A 19215-nucleotide genomic window follows, 5' to 3' on the forward strand; every position below is an offset into this window, starting at 1 on the left:
CTTCCTTGGAGACTGAATGGCCACTGTAAGAACAGAGTGTCAGACTAAATGGGCCTTTGGCCTGATCGATAATCAATCCATTTAAGTGCTGTTTCAAACTCACATTGGATAGTTTTAACTCTCTTGCAGTTTTTGTGCATTGGTTTCCCCTCCCCCATTTTTACAAGACTCCATTTTGATGAATGCGTGTGTTAAACCTAACACCTTAAAAATTCATTCATAGCATTGCAGCCATAAGCCTTTATAAAGGTAAGCTCCCAAAATAGTCCAACATTGACAGTGGGGGGAAAGATTCTGGAAGGTTTTAAAATTGAAAAATTCTTTATTGATTATGAGAATTCATGTCCACAAACTCCTCTGCAGCTGCCACAAACATGACGTCAACAGCTCTAAAATTTTTACAACTTTTACTTTGTATTCTATAATAGACATTACTTTTCTCAGGCAAGTTATACTTCTAGGGTTGTTACTTTCTCATCTCCAGTGCACTTTTGCTTTCCAACGGCACCAAGGCAAACAAAATTATACAAAACTTCCCCTTCCCAATCATCATTTATTTCCCAACTACCGCTCAATATTTCTAATACACCTTTATCCAGGACTGTCAGCAGGGCAAGTGAACCTCAGGAAACCTCCGAATTAACAGATGCTAGCAGGGCATCTGAAAACAGCGGGTTGGTGCATAAAACAGAATGCCAAGCTAAAAGGACGCTTATGTTTTCATGTCTAAAGTCTACTGAATTATAGTATCCAAACTAGCCAGGGCTCTTGTCTAAATGTTGAAAAAACAAACAAAAACATTTAAAAGTAATAAAAAGTCATGAGGCAAGACGAGGGGAGATTCGGAAACTCCAGAGGTAGGAAGAGAGGGAGCTATATTACATTACACGGGCAGAAGTCTGAGTTCAGGTTGCAAACTGGTAAAAACATACCCAGCCTGGCTTGATCTTGGGCCGTTAAATCACCACCATGTGCCAAAAAATCAACAACCCAGCAGCATGGAAGAGGTCAGCTCTGTAAACTGAGAATACCGACAACATTGAAGGCAGAGGAGCAGGGGCCAGTAAAAAAAAGTTAGCAGCCCTCCTTTGAATGCTCAATCACCACCACACCTGCTCCGCAAAGGGATGGGGTTGCTGTATAAAGTTTTTGACACCTTCCATTTCCTGTGCCACTGCCCTTTCAGACTTAGAAAGAGTAACAACTGCAAAACAGACTTCAATGCTTGTGACGGTGTGAACAAGACTTCCCCAGTGCAGTACAATGTGAACCATGCACAGGGTTGCAACCTAAGTACGCATTTACCAACGGAGGACACCAGCTCCCAGCAGAACTTGCTACTGAGTTAAGCCTTCTTAAGATAGGATAGTTCACAAGTGGGGGACCTGTGTCCCTCCAGGTGTCACTGACCTCCATTTTCCATCAGTCCATGCAGCTGGAAGGCCACTGCCCCAAACTTGCTGCAACAGTCAGTGGGGCAAGTCAGGGCAAGTCTATATGACTGTCTGAACTGGGCTGGAGATGGGTCCCAAGTCTTTCCTTCACAGCTGTGCCGCTATTTCCCATCTCCTCTCCTCAGCTAACAATTCAGCGTGATCCTTGATAACCAATCCTGCCCTATGAGGCCCTGCCAGCTCATTCGTCAAAGCGCTTGCTGAACTCAAAGCCATGAGTCTTCTCGTGGGCTTCCAAGGAATCCTTCCGAATGAAATCCTGCCCGCACTGGGAGCAGAGGTATGGTTTTGCCTCGCCCTTGTGGGGCCCCTCCCCTGCCTCGCCCTCGTGGGGCCCGTCCCCTGCCTCGCCCTCATGGGGCCCCTCCTCTGCCTCACCCTCATGGGGCCCCTCCCCTGCCTTGCCCTCTTGGGGACCCTCCCCCGTGTCGTCGGTACTCTGTTGGTCAGCTAAGGTGGTGGGCTCACCCTCGGAGGATTTCTCGCTTGCAGAACTTTCGGGAGGCAGTGGCTTCTCTTCCACTGGGGCAGTCTGGCTGGTGTCCGGCTCTGACGGGCAGGGATTTGTCTCCCCGCCTTTGGAATACACAAACCTTTCCAGCCTCGCACGGACTTTTGTTGCTTTAATTTCTGCTAGCTCACGTTCTGCTGCTGCAGCTGCTGCCTTAGCTGCAGCCTCAGCCTCAGCCTCAGCTGCAGCCTCAGCCGCAGCCTTAGCTGCAGCCTCAGCCTTAGCTGCAGCCTCAGCCTCGGAGTCCTTGGCCGAGTCACTCGTTGCATCCTCAGTGGAGGCACCTTTAGCGGATTCACCCTCAGCAGTGGAGGCAGCCTTAGCAGTGGAAGCACCGTCGGCGGAGGCAACAGGCCCTTCTGCTTGTTCTCCCCCTTTCTGTTTGCAAAGGCTCCATCGTCCCCGGAGCTCAGCCAGCTTGTCACTGTCCATGTGGCTCAGCACTGGCACTTTCAGAGGTTTCAGTTCCACTGTTGTCATGTTGCCTGCAGGGACAGAGGGAGAAACAATCCAGGCATGAGACCAGCCCATTTCAAGGGAAGAAGGGGGGTGGTAGAGGAGGAGGAGGAGGAGGAGGAGGAGGAGGAGGAAAGAGCTCTCCCAGGTAACAATGTTTGTCAATGAAGCCCTGCTGCATTGAGTTTCAGCAAATGGGGACATTAGGAAGAGCATGGCCCCGTTGACAGCGGCCCCTCCATCCTTTTGATATAAGAAGACCCCAGGTGTATATTTTCATTATTTTAACAATGTTTAAATGCTTCAGTTTAATTGCATTTAACTGTTTAGAATGTACGGTATTAGGCTTGATTTTTGTGCGTTCTGCATTTGTGGACATCTCCCTCCTATGCTGCATTCCATCTCCCCTTATCTATTTATTTTATTTACTAGCTGGCCCTGCCATGCATTGCTGTGGCTCAGTTTGTTAAATGGAGGGTCAGAGTCCCCCTTCAGACTTCCCTGACCGTCAGAGTCCGTTTTGTGTGTGTTATGTTTAGGTAGGCGGATCCCTGTGTCTCCCCCCACTGTGTACCGACCCATTACCTATCCCTGTCTCCTATTCTGGATCCCTATAGCCTACGGAGGTAAAGGTTGATATACCCCTGTCTCGTATTCGCCTCCCCCAGTCCACCCAGGGAAGGACTTATCTATCCCTGGGTTGTTTTTTGGTCCCCACACCCCACCCAGGGTAGGGGTTACGTATCCCTGTCCCCTATTTTGGTCGTCCCTATCCCACCCAGGGAAGGCATTACCTATCCCTGGGTGGGGTGGATGGCGGGGGGGGGGTGTCGGTGGGGTGTGTTGATCGCAGGGGTGCAGTGCGTTGTCTGGGGGTGGTTGGATCATGGGGTGGGTTTAATTTTGGTGGGGGAGATGTCAGTGGGGGGGTGTTGATCTCAGGGCTTGATTTTGGTGGGGGTGATGTCAGGGGTGGATGTTGATCTCAGGGGCGCAGTGCGTTGTGCAGGGGTGGGCGGATCGCGGGGTTGGTTTGATTTCGGGGGGGGTATGGTGGGGGGGGTATGGCGGTGGGGTGGGGGTGGATCATGGGGTGGGTTTGATTTCGGTGGGGTGGATGTCGGTGGAGTGTGTTGATCTTGGGGGCATGGTGTGGTGTCCAGGGGTGTCTGGATCGAGAGGTGGGTTTGATTTTGGTGGGGGGTGGCGGGGGGATGTCGGTGGGCTGTGTTTGGTCTCAGATCTTGGATGCAGTCTGTCTCCCAGGGTGGCCTGCTCCTTGTTGGTGGCGGAATCTGTGGGGAGGGCGCGGCCTGGGACGGCGAGAGATGGGGAGCGGCCTGTTCTGGAGGCGGCCTGCTCCCTGGTGGAGGCAGAATCCATGTGGCAGCTGGGGACTGTGGAGCGGTCTTGTCTGTGGCCGTTCCGTGTCTCCTGGGGTGGCAAGGGACGTGGAGAGGCCTGTTGTGGAGGAGGCCTGGTCTCTGGCGGGAGCTAGATTGGTGGGGGCGTGATCTGCGGGGCGGGCAGGGACTGTGGAATGGCCTTCCTCCGTGGCTGTTGCAAGCTCTCCGAGGCAGGTGCAGGTCCCTGAGGAGTGGCCTGCTCTCGGGTGTGCGATCTCCAAGGCGGGCGTGGGTCCCTGGGGAGCAGCCTGCTCTCTGGGCGAGCTGCTCCCCTTATGTTTGTTGGATGTCCACTGGAGGGTGCAAATTTTTTTTACATAAATCCAGGTTTCTACCTGTCCTAGGTGTGTCATCCGGCCAATGTAAGTGGATAGAGACACTCCCACATGTGCACCTGATGTTGTGGCCAAATTTGAGGCCGATCGGGCAAGCGGTTTTGGAGAAAAGTGTGGCCGTACAAACATAGACCTTCTACATTTATATATATATAGATTGAATTTTATGCCACCCTATACCCAGAGGGCTCGGGTTCAAAGAACAAAATCAAAATATAAAACCACAAAATCCCCAACCTGAAAGTGATACGAACAGCACGATGTTTTAGCACCAGAGTGTAAAATCAACTATCCTTGAAGCAATCTGAGACCCAGGAAGAGGATTTTATGATGCTCTTCCCTCACTGTAGGTTGCCAGGGTAACATCAGACATTTGAGACCTAAAACCTACGGGACCGCCTCTCCTGGTATGCCCCGCGGAGGACCTTAAGGTCCACAAACAACAATATTATGGAGATCCCGAGCCATAAGGTGGCTAGATTGGCCTCTACTAGGGCCAGGGCCTTTTCAGTATTGGCCCCAACTTGGTGGAATGCTCTTTCACAGGAGACCAGAGCCCTGCGGGATTTGTCATCTTTCCGCAGGGCTTGCAAGACAGAGCTGTTCCGCCTGGCCTTTGGGTTGGGACTTAGTCTGACCCCTGTGTTTTCCTCCCTCATAGCTTGGATTTATGGACTACTTGAAATGAGGCTGCATTTTAAATTTTAATATTGTATTTTAATCTGTATTTTAATTAATTGTTTTTTTATGTTTTATTGTAATTTTATTGGTGTGAGCCCGGTTCTGACTGGGGAGGGCGGGGTATAATATTATTATTATTATTATTATTATTATTATTATTATTATTATTATTATTATTATTATTATTAAAATGGTCTGGGCACATCAGGGCTAAGGCGATTGCAGGGGTGAAGATACCAGTATGGAGTCATGAGTGTTGTTACTGCCTTTTCCATGAGCAAATGTAAAAGGTGGGATAATAATGGAAGTGCAGAGGAAAGAAAGGAGGGAATAATTTGGGCAATGGACCTAGGCAAAAATATTCAATTATTGGCATGGGAAAAATTATGGAATAAGGACTGGAGATTCACGGCTTGCGACTTGATAAAGGAAAATTTTCTCAAGATGTTTTTATAGGTGGTATATAACACCTACCAAAATATCCAAAGTGTATAAAACAATATCTAAAATGTGCTGGAGATGTAATCATTCAGAGTGCACGGTACTTCATATGTGGTGGACTTGTAATAAAATTAAAAGTTTCTGGGACATGGTATATGAGGAGTTGAAAAAAAATATTTAAACAGAGACTTCCGGTTGAGCGCCATTTCAAGCCTCTCAGGAGATTTCTTGCGGAGAAACTCCGGCACACTGAAGGGAACGGGGTACCGCACCAGCGCTGTGGGCACCCCAAAGAACCTCAGATCGGGTGTTCTGAGGTTGTGGAGATTCGGCGAACACCCCTTGCACCTCCTTTGCTCCCCGGTAGGCTCTAGTAAGAGCCCCAAGAGCGAGCGAGGTGGTAGGCGCGGGTGCTATGGATCCATTGCTGCCTTCACTGCACAAAGCTGCAAGAGCCAGCGGAATGTGAGCGCTCAATTCTTCCAAAGTAATTCTCAAAGTTAAAGACTGCCGTGAGTTCAGAATAAATTGGAATTAATTGGAACAATTAATCGGGGCACGGGGAAGGGATCTAAAAAGGAAGTCAATTCCTGACCACTGACTGGGAAGGTGATCATATTGACCTGAAGCCGGAATTTTTTTGGGACTATTAAACTCCTAAAGATTGGACCTAAATTCCCCTCCAGATGCAGGATAAGGGGTGGGGGGTGGGGAGAGTGTTATTTGTTTCTAAATCCTGCGAACTTGGAAAATTTGCCTGAGGAAAACAGTTTCTGGTGCTGGAAACGTTCCCTCAACAGGAAGAAAAGATCCTACTATGATCTCATCACCGAGGAATGTGCTTTATATTTGGAAGCTTTGAAGTTAATGTGGAGAAAGAAATAGACCTAAAAACTGTCCCCTGGATCCGAAGTGGCGCAGTGTGAAAGTGAAAAGCCCCTGCACCGCGCCGCGGGGGCTTTCGCAGCCCCCACACTGCTGCACTTCGGCTCTGTCCCTGGAGCCAAAGTGTGGTGGTGTGGGGGCGTTTTGCCGCCTGCCTCCCCCAAGCCAAGGGGAAGGCAGGCGGCAAAAAGCCCTGGCAATTTCTCGCTACACGGTAGACTTTGCAGTCAGAGGTTCATTTTTCTATGGCCATGCTTCGCAAGAAGAAGCGGCAGCCATAGAAAACCTCGTCTTACGAGGCAACCTCCGATCGCAAAATCCATTCGTCTAGCGAGAAATTCGTCTTACAGGGCATTCGTTAAGCGAGGCACCACTGTATTGGTACCCGTATGTGGAAGAACTTGCACATTTGGTTATATTTTCAGGGATGGCAGAGAGCATGCGAAGAGAACCATAACTTTCATTCTAAGCTGAGGTTTGTTTAATTCTGTCAGGCTACCATTAACCAAACTGTAGCCATGTGAATTGTGCATTGTACACATTGTTAGTCCTACTCGGAGAAGACCCACTGAAGACAACAAACATTAATATGTTTGGGTCCGTTAACTTTAATCAGTGTAATCTGAGCAGAACTTACGTTGGTTATATCCCCATACTCTGGTTCTGAATTTTGAGATTAAAGAGTAAAAATGGTATGGTTGGGCATGGGGTGAGATGGGATCAGATTTTATGGGATTCCTTTTTATTTGGGTACTTTCTTCGGTTAAGCGCACTAAAACTTAAAGATAATTAACAGCTTGTATATTATTGTATATATATATTTTAACCCTTCCTGATTCAAATCATACGGTGCTCACCTGTAGCAATTTGCTGGTGTTCAGAGAGAGACTTCGTTCTGGCATTGGAGAGATCTCTCTCGTGGATCTTCTTGTGCCGGGAAAGATTTGATTTATAACTGAAGTTTTCCCCACACTTGTCACAGGGGAAAGGCCCGTCACCCACGTGGCTTTTCATATGGATAAGATGGGTTGACAATTTGTAGGTTTCGTGCCCACATTTGGCGCACGTGTGCTTCTTCTCCTTTTGGAGGCTCCGTGCTCTGTTGACGGGCGTCTTCCTGCAGCCAGAATGACTGTCAGACTTGTGGGCTGTCTTGTAGTGATTGCTGCAGGCAGAAGGCTCAGAGAAAGCTCTCCAGCATTCAGGACACTTGTAGGGCTTCTCGCCTCCGTGGCGATTCTGGTGTCTCAGCAGGTCGGAGAGATAGTAGGATTTGTGCCCACATTCAAGACACTGGAATTTTCTATCCATCAGATTATACCTGCTCCTCTGGGCAGTCCTGGTTTCTCGGCACCGAGTTGATTTTTGCTGACTTTGAGCTAGAGAACCACCACCTGAAGGTTTTCTCTGGGGTTCCTGCACTTTCACTCCTTTTTTCTGAGTTTGCTTCGCCAGGATGTTAATTAACTCCTCCTCATCTGTGAGGATACAGAGATAATTGAGATATATTTCAATAAAGATTATTACAAAAAGAAGAAGAGATAATTGAGATATAGGGCTGTTGCCCCAAGGGTTGGGGGAAGAGGCTATATAACCCCTGACCCCCTTATTTTTGAAAGCCAAGAGCTGCAAACATGCTTTAAAATAAAAAAGTTTTTTTGTGAAGGGCAGTCCCATGGACAAGCAAAGTAACTGAAGCATATGTTGACGAATGGCTGCTTTTGTTTTCTACCTGCTCTTGCCTCACACTTCTGTAGCCAGGCGAGCCTCTGGGGTGAGGCATGAAAACAAACCAGCATTGAGCTAGGGTTGTTTTGGGGTGCAACATAAAACCACTGTCAGTGTAAGCAGAGTTTAGAGCTTCGAAAACATGGTTTCAGACTCTGGTTGTATGGCTGAACATCCGACGCAGCTTCCGATATTGTTTTCAGTGCGCCTGCGCAACTGGAAGCCACGCCTTGGTTTCTGAACGTTTCAGAAGTCGAACAGACTTCCGGAAAGCATTCTGTTCAAAAACCAAAGTACGACTGTATGTGTCCTTTTCTCCCTGCCCCATGGAAGTAAGCTAGAGAGCTTAATCCCAATTAGGTGCTGGAGTGTACGCAGACATCAATCAATCAAAAGTTTTCAGCGTAATGCCGTAGCACTTTTGATTGCACCTGAAATATGAATCCGGTTTTTTTTTATTCATTTGTAAAGGGTGTAAAGCAGTGTTTCCCAAAGTGGGTAATACCACACCCTGGGTGCCTCTGGAATCATCCAGGGTTGGGGGAGGGAGTAGGCTTGGGTAAAATTGGAGCTGTTGAATAAAAACAAGGTGGCAATGGAAACATAAAGAAGGCGCAGAAAGTGGATTGCAGCTTGACTGCTTATTTATCCAATGGCAGGTGGGTTGCAGTGCCAACCCCGCCCGTGGGGCGGATCGGACTGAGCTGACAGGCTTCACTCCAGTCCACCCCATGGTTTTTTTTTAAATCACAGGCCTAGTCCACCTCCTCGTCCAGATTTGAAAAACCGTTCATACCTATTTCATCTATTGTGTAATGACGCTTACTGATGTAACAGGGTGTGTATGTGTGCCTATTATTATTTTCCTGAAAAGGGGGCGGTAGGCCAAATAAGTTTGGGAAGCAGAGAAAGGACAAGGACACACACACACACACACACAGTATCTTGCCTAAAGGGGCTGCTTAACGAGTTCGTGGCAGAGGCAAGATCAACACTTAGCAAACCAGTAAGAGGCCAAGAATTGAGCTAGCTTAGTTAGAATAGGAAAGTATTCTGCTCCTTGGTGCAGGGGCTTGTTCTCTTAATTTATCTGATTTGGTTTCTTTCATAAAATTTATACACAGCTTGTTTGTTGAAAAAGAAGAAGAATCTGCACAATCCTCTAATATCTAATGACTCACCGTAGACAAGTACTCACCGCTAAGCGTTACGTCACATTCTGCCACAGGAATCTGGGGAACCAAAGGGGTACTGGAAACAGAGGGGTCAGGAACAGGTTTATTTTTTGAGCAGGAATGATATTCCAAGTGTTTACTAAGGCTCGCTTTCCATGCAAAGGTTTTTCCACACCGAGGGCACATGTAGGGCTTTTCTCCAGTATGTTTCCTCATATGGTAAACAAGGTCTGTTAAACTCCTAGCCTTGTATCCACATTGTGAGCAAATGTGTGGCTTTTTCCGACGGTTAGCTGAACCTGCCGTTGCAACCATTGCAGCCATTGCAGCCAAACTGCTCTCTCTTGGGTGTTCACTCAAAGCAGGTTCATGACTCAATGTAGGACCTTCTGGGGATATCTCAAACTCTTCTTCCTCCGTTTTGATTGTGGGCAGAGAGTCCTCAACACCTGCAGGGAAGGCAAATAAATGAGTCCGATCAAGGCGATAGAGAAATGGACCCCTACAAGGATGGGTTACAACGAACCGTCAGAGACGACATGATAGAGGTGTATATAAAGGCAACCGTGCTGTAGAGATATAAAAGTCCCCCCCCCGACCCACTTGTAGTTTGAATTATAAAACGTTGATAGGTCATGCTGGCATCCCTTGCACATAAAATATCATACGATTATATACTTTCTTCTAAAGTGGTACCTCGGTTTCCAAACATTTCTGTTGACGAACATTTTGGTTTTCATACGGGCCTCGGACACTGAACATGCCACACAGCTTCCGTATTGAGTTTTCAGATTTTGAATGTTTCAGAACTTGAATGGTTTTACATTCGAAAACCGAGGAACCAAAGTATTTCAAAAAGATTCCATTTAACAGAATATGCATCAGTTTAAAGCAGAGCTGTCAAAACGTTTCATGTTGATGACATACTTTTTAGACATGCATCATTTTGCGAAATTCAGTTTTACTAGCAAAATGGATCCTAAACTATGTAACCCCTTTCCAGCCCTGGGAGGAGCTCAGGGAGCATTTGTGCAACACACCTACACACTGCAGCCAACATTGTGAAAGTTTGTAAAACTCTGCTTTAGATGGTGTTTTCCACACAGCAGTTCCGTTTCTCCAAGGTTTCTTCTGTGTGATCAGAAGAAACAGCCTCTCCAGCAAGATTTCTCTATTTATTTACAAAATACAATATATTTCCTGCCCTGCGAGAGAAGCATCTATTTAAATGTGTGAACAAGCATCTTTGCAGTTCATTTAACACTTCAAAAGACTACCTAGGGAGCAGGCAGAAAGGGAATGCTCTCAGCTCTGCTGCACAACCAGAGATCAAGGTCACACGGCTTCTGGTTCCAGTGCCTTAATGGAGACAGCTCCCACAACAGCGGGAGAAAGAAAAACCAAGGATGATTGAGGGCAATTATCCTTGCAAGTTCTCCTCGGAGACGGGAGGGAGGAGCTTCACTCGCATGTGTCTCAGTATCTGGCTCTCGCTTCAACATGGAATGCGAGAGGCAGAGACGCTGAGTGCAAAAGCGCTTCGTGTGCCGATAACCCCCCTACTTCGCCATTAAGAAGCAGAGGTTCTTCTGTTAATTAGAGTTTAATTGGGACTAATGTACAGGCGTGTGCTGGAAATGTTGAGATAATAAACCGCATAACGGAAGGTTGCTAAGGTTTGAACTTGAAACTTGAACTTTGAACTTTGCAGACATGTGAAGCCCCCCCCCCAAGAAAAATACTTAGAGGAGTAGAAAAATACAATAAAGAATAGGCATTGAAACAAAGATATATAAATCGGAATATAGGGAAGGCTGGAAGTCACACGGGGTTGGGTGGAGGCAGCAGCGTTGCTAGCCTTCTGGCTGCCCGGGGCAGCAAACCAGAACGCACCCCGTGGGGGGGGGGCGTCCGTCACGACGCACAACACACACGTCGCACTACGGAGTGGGTTGCCGGGGGCGGTGCTCCAGCGCCAGCAACCCGCTCCGTAGTGTGCTTTGTGTTTCTTCCTACTCAGGCAGAGCGGCGAGGGGCGTCAGCGGCCGCCGCTGACGCTGCTCTCTGGACCACCCCTTGCCTCCGCCCCACCAGGGGGCGCTTCATGTCTCAGCTCGCCCCCTCCTCGCTTGCCCATGCCAATTTTATTCCTTAGGCAGGATCTGAGTCCCTCCGCCCTCCCTCATCGCCCAAATAGGCAAAGGGGGTGGGGGAGAGACTAGATAAAAAGAAAACTGTCTCCAGAAACATCCGAGACTAACAGGGAGAGCACTGAGAAGCCCCGCAGCAGCATAGCTACCCACCCAGCCATGAACCCCCAAGCTCAACTTCCCAATCACTGGAGGCAGGAAGAAGAAGAAGAAGAAGAAGAAGAAGAAGAAGAAGAAGAAGAAGAAGAAGAAGAAGAAGAAGAAGAAGAAGAAGAAGAAGAAGAAGAAGAAGAAGAAGAAGAAGAAGAAGAAGAAGAGGAGGAGGAGGAGGAGGAGGAGGAGGAGGAGGAGGAGGAGGAGGAGGAGGAGGAGTAGTTTGGATTTGATATCCCGCTTTATCACTACCCGAAGGAGTCTCAAAGCGGCTAACATTCTCCTTTCCCTTCCTCCCCCACAACAAACACTCTGTGAGGTGAGTGGGGGTGAGAGACTTCAGAGAAGTGTGACTAGCCCAAGGTCACCCAGCAGCTGCATGTGGAGGAGCGGAGACCTGAACCCGGTTCCCCAGATTACGAGTCTACCGCTCTTAACCACTACACCACACTGGCAGGTGGGATGGATGGCCAGCCTCTCAACAGCGCCCTCCCCACTTTATGCAATTTCACGTACATGTGTAGAACCAGGGGACACAACAGCCGCGCAAGTGGGGCTGTATTTTGCGAATTATTGGGGATCAACCAAGTTATTCTGTTCACCTTCGTATGACATCTGGCCCTCTTCGAGAGGGGCATCCATAGCAAGGCTGTTTTGCTGGCATGTATTTCTGCTGCAGTGTTTATCAAGGTGTGACAACGACTTGAAGCCTCTCCCACATCTGTTGCATTTATAGGGCATCTCCTCCGTGTGGACTCTCCTGTGTTGAATGATGCCCGATAAGCTTTCAGAGACAAACCCACATTCAGGGCAGGTGTGCTTCCTCCCATTGCAGAGCTTGGCAAACTTGGTCAGCACCACCTTCACTGTTTTTGTCCCATAGCGAGAAAGAGGCACCTCTCCTTCAGGTTTGCTCAAGATCAGCTTTGAAGGGGGGCTAGTGCCATAGGTCTCGGCGCTCGTCGAAGCAGTAGCCATGGGCTGCAGCAGCAGAGGAGTGTTTCCAGCCGTGCTCGGCCCAGAGGTGGCTGCAAAAAGAGATGGAAGATGTGAATAGAGGTGGCAGCGAGAGGAGACAAACGGTATCACAACACGGAATACTTTATAACCACAGGGAGCACAGCACACACAAGGCCAAATGATGAACTACCAGCTAGAAAGCTAGTAGCCCAACTTTCTGTATCATGGGGTGAGAAGCTTAGGCCCTCGCAGCTGTTTCAAAAGCCCTTTTGCAGGCAATCAGCTTATGTCTCTGGAAAGCACAATCTGTAACCACCCTGGGAATCTGCTGGGCAAGGAGGGAGAGAGAGGGGAAAGGGTGGCAGAAAAAGGGTGCCGGCACACTCCGTCTGATAAGCTTCCCTCAGAGATACTTCAGCCCCTGTTACAAAGCTTCCCCGCTTTTGCAGTAGAACAGAGCTTTCCAAGCTTTTCATGTTAGTGACAGTTTTTAGCATGCACAGTAATTTAGTTTTACTAGCAAACTAGAGGTTCAGCTAACCCCTTTCCAGCCCTGGGAGGAGTGCAGGGAGCATTCACATGACATACCTACACCATAGCTGCCAAAAAACGGATTTTTTTTTGTTTTTCCCCGGTTTATTCTAGTGCGCCGGCCATTTTGGAACTGGGCGGATCATGCTCAGAAGCGACTTTTGATGCTGCTCTGCCCAGTCCCAAAATGGCTGCAGCGCGACTTCTGGTGCGGCGGCCATTTTGGAACTGGGCACATCAGCATCAAAAGTCACTTCTGAGCATGCTCCGCCCAGTTCCAAAATGGCGGCAGCGCTACTTCCGGTCTGCTACTTCCGGTCCGGTCCCTTATTTTTCAGGCAGGAACTTGGCAGGTATGACCTACACACAGCAGCCAACAAACTAATGTGTCACAACACAGTTTGGAAACAGGCACAGGAAGCCTCAGATTGAAATAACAGACCTACCTCTGGGCGTCCTGCGATAACCCGAAACATTTTCTTGCTGCGAGTGTAGCGTCTCCTGGTGAAGAGCAAGATGCGACTTATACCGGAAGGTTTTGTCACATTCTGGACACTTGAAAGGCCTCTCCTCCAGGTGGGCTATCATATGCTCGAAGAGACACTCTGGTGTAGCTGCGCTCAGTCCACATGTGGGGCATGTGTGCTCTTTACCCTTCGGGGCACTTGAGGTCATTGCCCCATAACTTTGGCTGCTGCTGGCATTACCTTGGGACATGTGGGCTTGCTGGTGAGCCTCCAGAGATGATTTATCTTTGTAGGTCATCCCACACTCTTGGCACTTGTAGCCCCCTTTCGTCAAGTGGGTTTTTATGTGCCTAACCATGTCCGAAAGGTAATAGGCCATGTGCCCGCACTCAGGACAAGTGTGCTTTTTCTCCCTGGGGACATATCTGCCTTTCCTCTTCACACATTTCCTCTTTCGTTTACTGCGTCTCCCCGTCTGCTCATCTTGTTTCCCCTCAGGACTCGGCTCAGAAACCTCGGTATTCGAATCACCCTCTGGAGGTTCATCTGGTAAGCCCTCAAAGCTGAATTCCGTCTCCAAATCATCATCAGAATTCTCCATTTTGATCTCGTTCCGAAGTCTACTCCCTGGACAGAAGATGAGAAAATATACAGTCATACCTTGGTTGTCAAACGCCTTGGTACTCGTACGTTTTGGCTCCTGAACGATCGAAACCTGGAAGCGAGTGTTCCAGTTTTCGAATGTTTTTTGGGAATCCGAACATCCAATGCAGCTTCCGCTATTGTTTCTGGCGTGCCTCCGCAATTGGAAGCCAATTGGAAGCTGCGCCTTGGTTTCCAAACATTCTGTTCAAAAAGCAAGGCAAGACTATACAAAGGATCGCCTTCTGGTATGAGACAGTGTAGGAGTTCAGCTCGATTTGAACAAGAAATTGAATTACAGTGGAACCTCGGTTTAGGAACACCTCGGTTTACAAATTTTCGGTTTACGAACGCCGCGGACCCATCTGGAACAGATTAATTAGGAAAACATTAGGAAGAACTTCCTGACAGTAAGAGCTGTTCGGCAGTGGAATTTGCTACCAAGGAGTGTGGTGGAGTCTCCTTCTTTGGAGGTCTTTAAGCAGAGGCTTGACAGCCATCTGTCAGGAATGCTTTGATGGAGTTTCCTGCTTGGCAGGGGGTTAGACTGGATGGCCCTTGTGGTCTCTTCCAACTCTATGATTCTATGATTCTATTCTAATTCACTTTCCATTACTTTCAATGGGAAAGTTCGCTTCAGTTTATGAACAGACTTCCGGAACCAATTACACCCATGCTTCGGGTTAAGTACGCTTCAGGTTGAGTACTCCGCGGACCCGTCTGGAACGGATTAATCCACTTTCCATTACTTTCAATGGGAAAGTTCGCTTCAGTTTATGAACGCTTCAGTTTATGAACAGACTTCTGGAACCAATTGTGTTCATAAGCCAAGGTACCACTGTAGATCTGGGAAGTAACCTAATTTGATGGCCCCAGGCAAGCTGATACCCCCTCAGCCTAATGGCACCCAGAGCGTCTGATAAAACCAAGCCAAATGGCTGGAGTATAAATAGTAAAATTATTTTTTAAAAAAATGCTTCCAGTAGCACCTTAGAGACCAAGTTTGTCATTGGTATGAGCTTTTGTGTGCATGCACGCTTCTTCAGACACTGAAACAGAAGTCCCCAGACCCTTATATATAGTGAGAGGGTGGGGAGCGGTATTATTCAGAAGGGTGGTGGGAATGGGTGATTGGCTGATAGCTGTGGAAACTTATTGATGACTGTTAACAACTGCAATTGGGGAAATGTTTCAGATGTATACAACATGTAAAATTAACATGTAAATTAACACACCTGCCCCCCCATAAAGTCAAATAAACTTGCTAAATCAGATGTGCGTTGGTTTAGTGGAGTGGGAAATTTTCCAACTGAAAGTCTCCCCCCCCCCCGAATTTCCACAACTCTGGCACATGCAACAGGATAATGTCTACTCAGACACATGTTGCCCTTTCAGATTCTGGGGAATTGTTCCTAGCCTGCCGCCCTATAGCCTTTTAGCCTACACGTGGGGAACATGCAGTCTTGCAAGTACTGTTTGATTCACTCCTCTGAGCTGATGCATGGGGGAGGGTTAAATCCTGCTGCCTTGGTTGCTTTGCTGGGAACAGTCAATCACAGTTAAGGCAGAACGGAATGATTCCTCAGGAAGTGGGAAATCTATCATGGGACTACAATGCCCATTAGCCCTGTTGCACTGACGTATCTTCACTTCCCATTCTACGGTTCTCTCACTTACTCAAGAGCCTGCCCAGAAGCGTATCTTCACAGTCCATTTGCTGGGGGGGAATGGATTCCTGATGTTGAGGTAGAGGGTTCATCTCAGGTGTGGGAAACTGAAGCCCCTCTTGGATAAGGAGAGAGAGAGAGAGAGAGAGAGAGAGAGAGAGAGAGAGAGAGAGAGAGAGAGAGAGAGAGAGAGAGAGAGAGAACACGTAAAGAAAATAAGCATATGGCATCAGGAGCACTTGGGCTTTTCCAGCTTATCTGCACGGCATTCACTGACTTCTGGTTTCAGAACATGAGAATTCAAGAAACGGATAACAAGACCACGCCCAAACTGAACCTCTGGGTTTTCCTGTGACACAGTGGGAATGAGCTTGTGGTTTACTCAATATGGAGATAAAAGGTACTTTCTGCATTGTCCTGATCCACAGGCTCAAAAGGAGGGCCTGTGGAAGTGGTTTGATGCATGTTTGATACCAAAGGATGTAAAAAACACCAGTGTGATCAGTTCTCATGCTTTATTAGAAGAAAACGTAGGGTTTCAGACCACGCCCATGGTTCATGGCGCTAGCTCTGCTCCGGGGCAGAGGGGAGGTTCAAGCAGGGGAAAGCCAGGATTTATGAGGTAAAATTCCTGGCAATACTCTCCTCCCTCAGGGGGTTCTGGGGAGTTCACTGCATCCCACTATGCTTATGCCTACATCTGCCAAACTGAAAGGCAGAGGTGGCGCGACCTGGGAGTTTGTGTCTCCACCGTGGACGAGCCTCCGTTGGGAACATGATTTGTGCAGGGTTTGTCAAGAATTTGGAATATTGGCATTAATTATGGGGTGCTCCTGAAACAGCATATGATGAAGGGCTGCTACTAATCAGCTGCCAAAAGGACTGGATTTGAGCCAAGAAGGTATTTGAATGATTGAATGAATTTTAACAAGTGTGAAAAACCCTACAGCAGCTGGAAAGGAGGGGGGGGGCAAGCCAATGTTTGTTTGTATGGTTCTTAAATGGCCTTTTCTTTTCCTGACCTCTCCTGCAAAATGAAAGAACTGTGTGCTGGCATTATGATGTTGTCTGATATCGAAGGAGAGAGGGGAGTCAATTATTTATGCTCTGCAAAGGGTTTTTACAATGCTTTTTTAAACCTCCCCTCTCGAACAAACAAATGGATTTAAATTTGTGTGTGTGTGTGTGTGTGTGTGTCATCTGCATCAGGAGTGGAGAAGAGAGCAATTTGCCGGGATTAATTAAGGCCAGCAGGAGCTTATATATAAATAGTATAAAATTTAATAATTTGATCAATTTGTTAAAATTTGGAAACTTAATACAAATTAAATTTTAAAAAATAATCGAACCTTGGTTGCCAAACACCTTGGAAATCATACGTTTCGACTCCCAAATGACTGAAAACCGGAAGTGAGTGTTCTGGTTCTTGAATGATTTTCGGAAGCCACACTTTGCTTTCCGAACGTTTTGTAAGTTGAATGGACTTTCGGAATGGATTTCGTTCAACTTCCAAGGTACAACTATACTGTGGATGGTCCTGGGCAGTGTTAGAAATTAGGATAGAAAAGCTATTCGCCACATGGCTGCTGAAACTTGGGTTGCTGCCACCACCGCAGCATGCAGATACGGAGCAGGAACCTTGAACATGGCGGTGCTGAGGCCCCCGAAGCCCAAAAATGTCTGCCTGAGGGGAGGCCTTGCAAGTTCCGTCGAGACAGGGGGGGCAGGCAAGAAAGGCAGGCCAGCAGGCGGGCATGGGAGGGAGAAGGGAGGACATGAGCTGCAGGTGACGGAGCGGCCGAGTGCAAAGACGGGAGGAGGAAGGAAGGAAAAGGAAAGACGGGCTGAGGGAGAGAGAGCGGCATTCTCGCCCCTCTGCTCCGTACTCCGCCGCTGCTGAAGCTTCTGCTGCTGCTGTTTCTCTCCTGACTGACTCTGGGGCGGTGGCAACACTGCTACTGCCGCTGCCTTAGAAGCAGAAGAGGCACTTGGACCCGGGCAGCAGGGCCGGGAACTGGGTAAAGGCAGGCAGGCGTCAGGGAGGGAGGGAGAGGTAGAAGCAGGCAGGAGTGGGGACCAAGGGGAAGAGAGGCTGGAAGCCGGAGGGGGCTCCCTCCCTGCTCGGAGGAGCGAGGACACACACAGCCGTCTCCACCGGGGGGGGGGGCCGCGTGGCTGGGCAGTATGAGCCTGGTGCTGAGTTTCCAGTGCCCTTTTTTGAAGGCGGCCGTGGCCGTGGGATGGACGGGCAGGAGGACGACCCCCCCCCATTTTGGAGCGGGGGCAGGGCTGGTCCTCTCGCTCTTCCACGCAGGATGGCGGGATTGTTCCAGGAAGAGCAGCCCCTCCACGCCCCCGCCCCCAATTAGCAAACCTGAACCAGAACCATGTCCTGATTTATGTACAATAAATGTAGCCTAGTATCCACGCCTCGAGACAGATCTGTTGCGTGTTTACTCTGTTGAGTAACGTGTGCTCATGCACAGCAACATGAGTTGCAGACGCACGTCAGAGGACGACGACTGATGGATCTCCGCAGCAGCAAGGCTGAGAAGGGAGACGCTCCAGCTGGCACCTGTCCAGCTAGCTTTCCATTTCACAGTTCCAACACACGATTCCTAACACACACGCCGCCACAGCCCCCCAGTTATCTTTCCTGCGAAAAAACACCTTAAACTTTGGGTTCCTGGGGGTGTTTCGCTTCTTTCTCACGCCCTGGCCGCCAGCGCGGAAGTGCCCGGCTAGCCCAAGCAGAAGAGCGGAGAGGTGGGCAAGAGATGTTGATTAAAATCATTTTTGATTTTAAATATTGTATTTTTCCTGTTTTTTGTGCTCTACAAATAAAATATGCACAGTGTGCATAGGAATTCATTCATATTTTTTTTCGAACTATAGTCCAGCCCCCAACAGTGTCTAAGGGATAGTGAACCGGCCCCCTGTTTAAAACGTTTGAGGACCCCTGGAGTAGAGACTCACCAGAAACATTGGCGTTCATGCCGTTCTCCTGCATTGCTGCTAAGTGCAGAGGATTCTGGTGGGGTAGCACATTCTTCACATCCTCGGGCTCCTGAAACAGGAAAGCAAACTTTGCTCAGATCTCCTGTAGGCCTCAGACCCAGTCTCAAGAAGTACATACAGTGGTACCTTGCAAGACGAATGCCTCGCGCAACGAAAAACTCGCAAGATGAAAGCGTTTTGCGTTGCGCGAAGGACTTGCAAGACGAAGTGGCGGCGAGCGGCAACAAAAGGGGAACCAGCTGTAGCGCGGGATTGCCTTCTTCCCGCCCTACAGCTGGTTCCCCTTTGTGTTCCGCTGGTCTCTGCCGGTTGCCGCGAGCGGTGAGGGGCAACCGGCAGAGACCAGTGGAATGCAAAGGGGAACCATCTGTAGTACAGCAAGAAGGCTGCCAGCTGATCTTCTTTGCCTTCTTCTGCCGCTGTCAGTGCGAGCCGAAGTGAAGCTCGGGGAAGGCAGGAAGGCATGCGACAACAGCCCGGAGCCAAAGCTCAGGGCTCTGCTTGCCGCCTGCCTGCCTTCCCTGCCAGTCCCCCGAGCCGAAGCACAGCTTGCGA

General features: G+C 48.7%; 1 protein-coding gene across 2 annotated transcripts in view; it reads right to left on the reverse strand.

Moving 5' to 3' along the window:
• Window positions 1-302: 302 nt before the first annotated feature.
• The window catches only part of LOC118081116 (uncharacterized), a 41589-nt gene continuing 22676 nt past the window's right edge, over window positions 303-19215 (reverse strand). For both annotated transcript variants that reach the window (XM_035107308.3, XM_035107310.3), the window contains 7 exons: window positions 18619-18709; window positions 15653-15760; window positions 13313-13960; window positions 11978-12403; window positions 9096-9521; window positions 7027-7647; window positions 303-2450 (listed from right to left, as the gene is read on the reverse strand). In XM_035107308.3, the coding sequence (XP_034963199.3) occupies window positions 1636-2450; window positions 7027-7647; window positions 9096-9521; window positions 11978-12403; window positions 13313-13960; window positions 15653-15760; window positions 18619-18709 (3135 nt within the window). In that variant the 3' untranslated portion in view covers window positions 303-1635. The remainder of the gene's footprint in view (window positions 2451-7026; window positions 7648-9095; window positions 9522-11977; window positions 12404-13312; window positions 13961-15652; window positions 15761-18618; window positions 18710-19215) is intronic.

Source organism: Zootoca vivipara, chromosome 2 (assembly GCF_965207765.1).
Source record: "Zootoca vivipara chromosome 2, rZooViv2.hap1.1, whole genome shotgun sequence".
Lineage (NCBI taxonomy): Eukaryota > Metazoa > Chordata > Lepidosauria > Squamata > Lacertidae > Zootoca > Zootoca vivipara.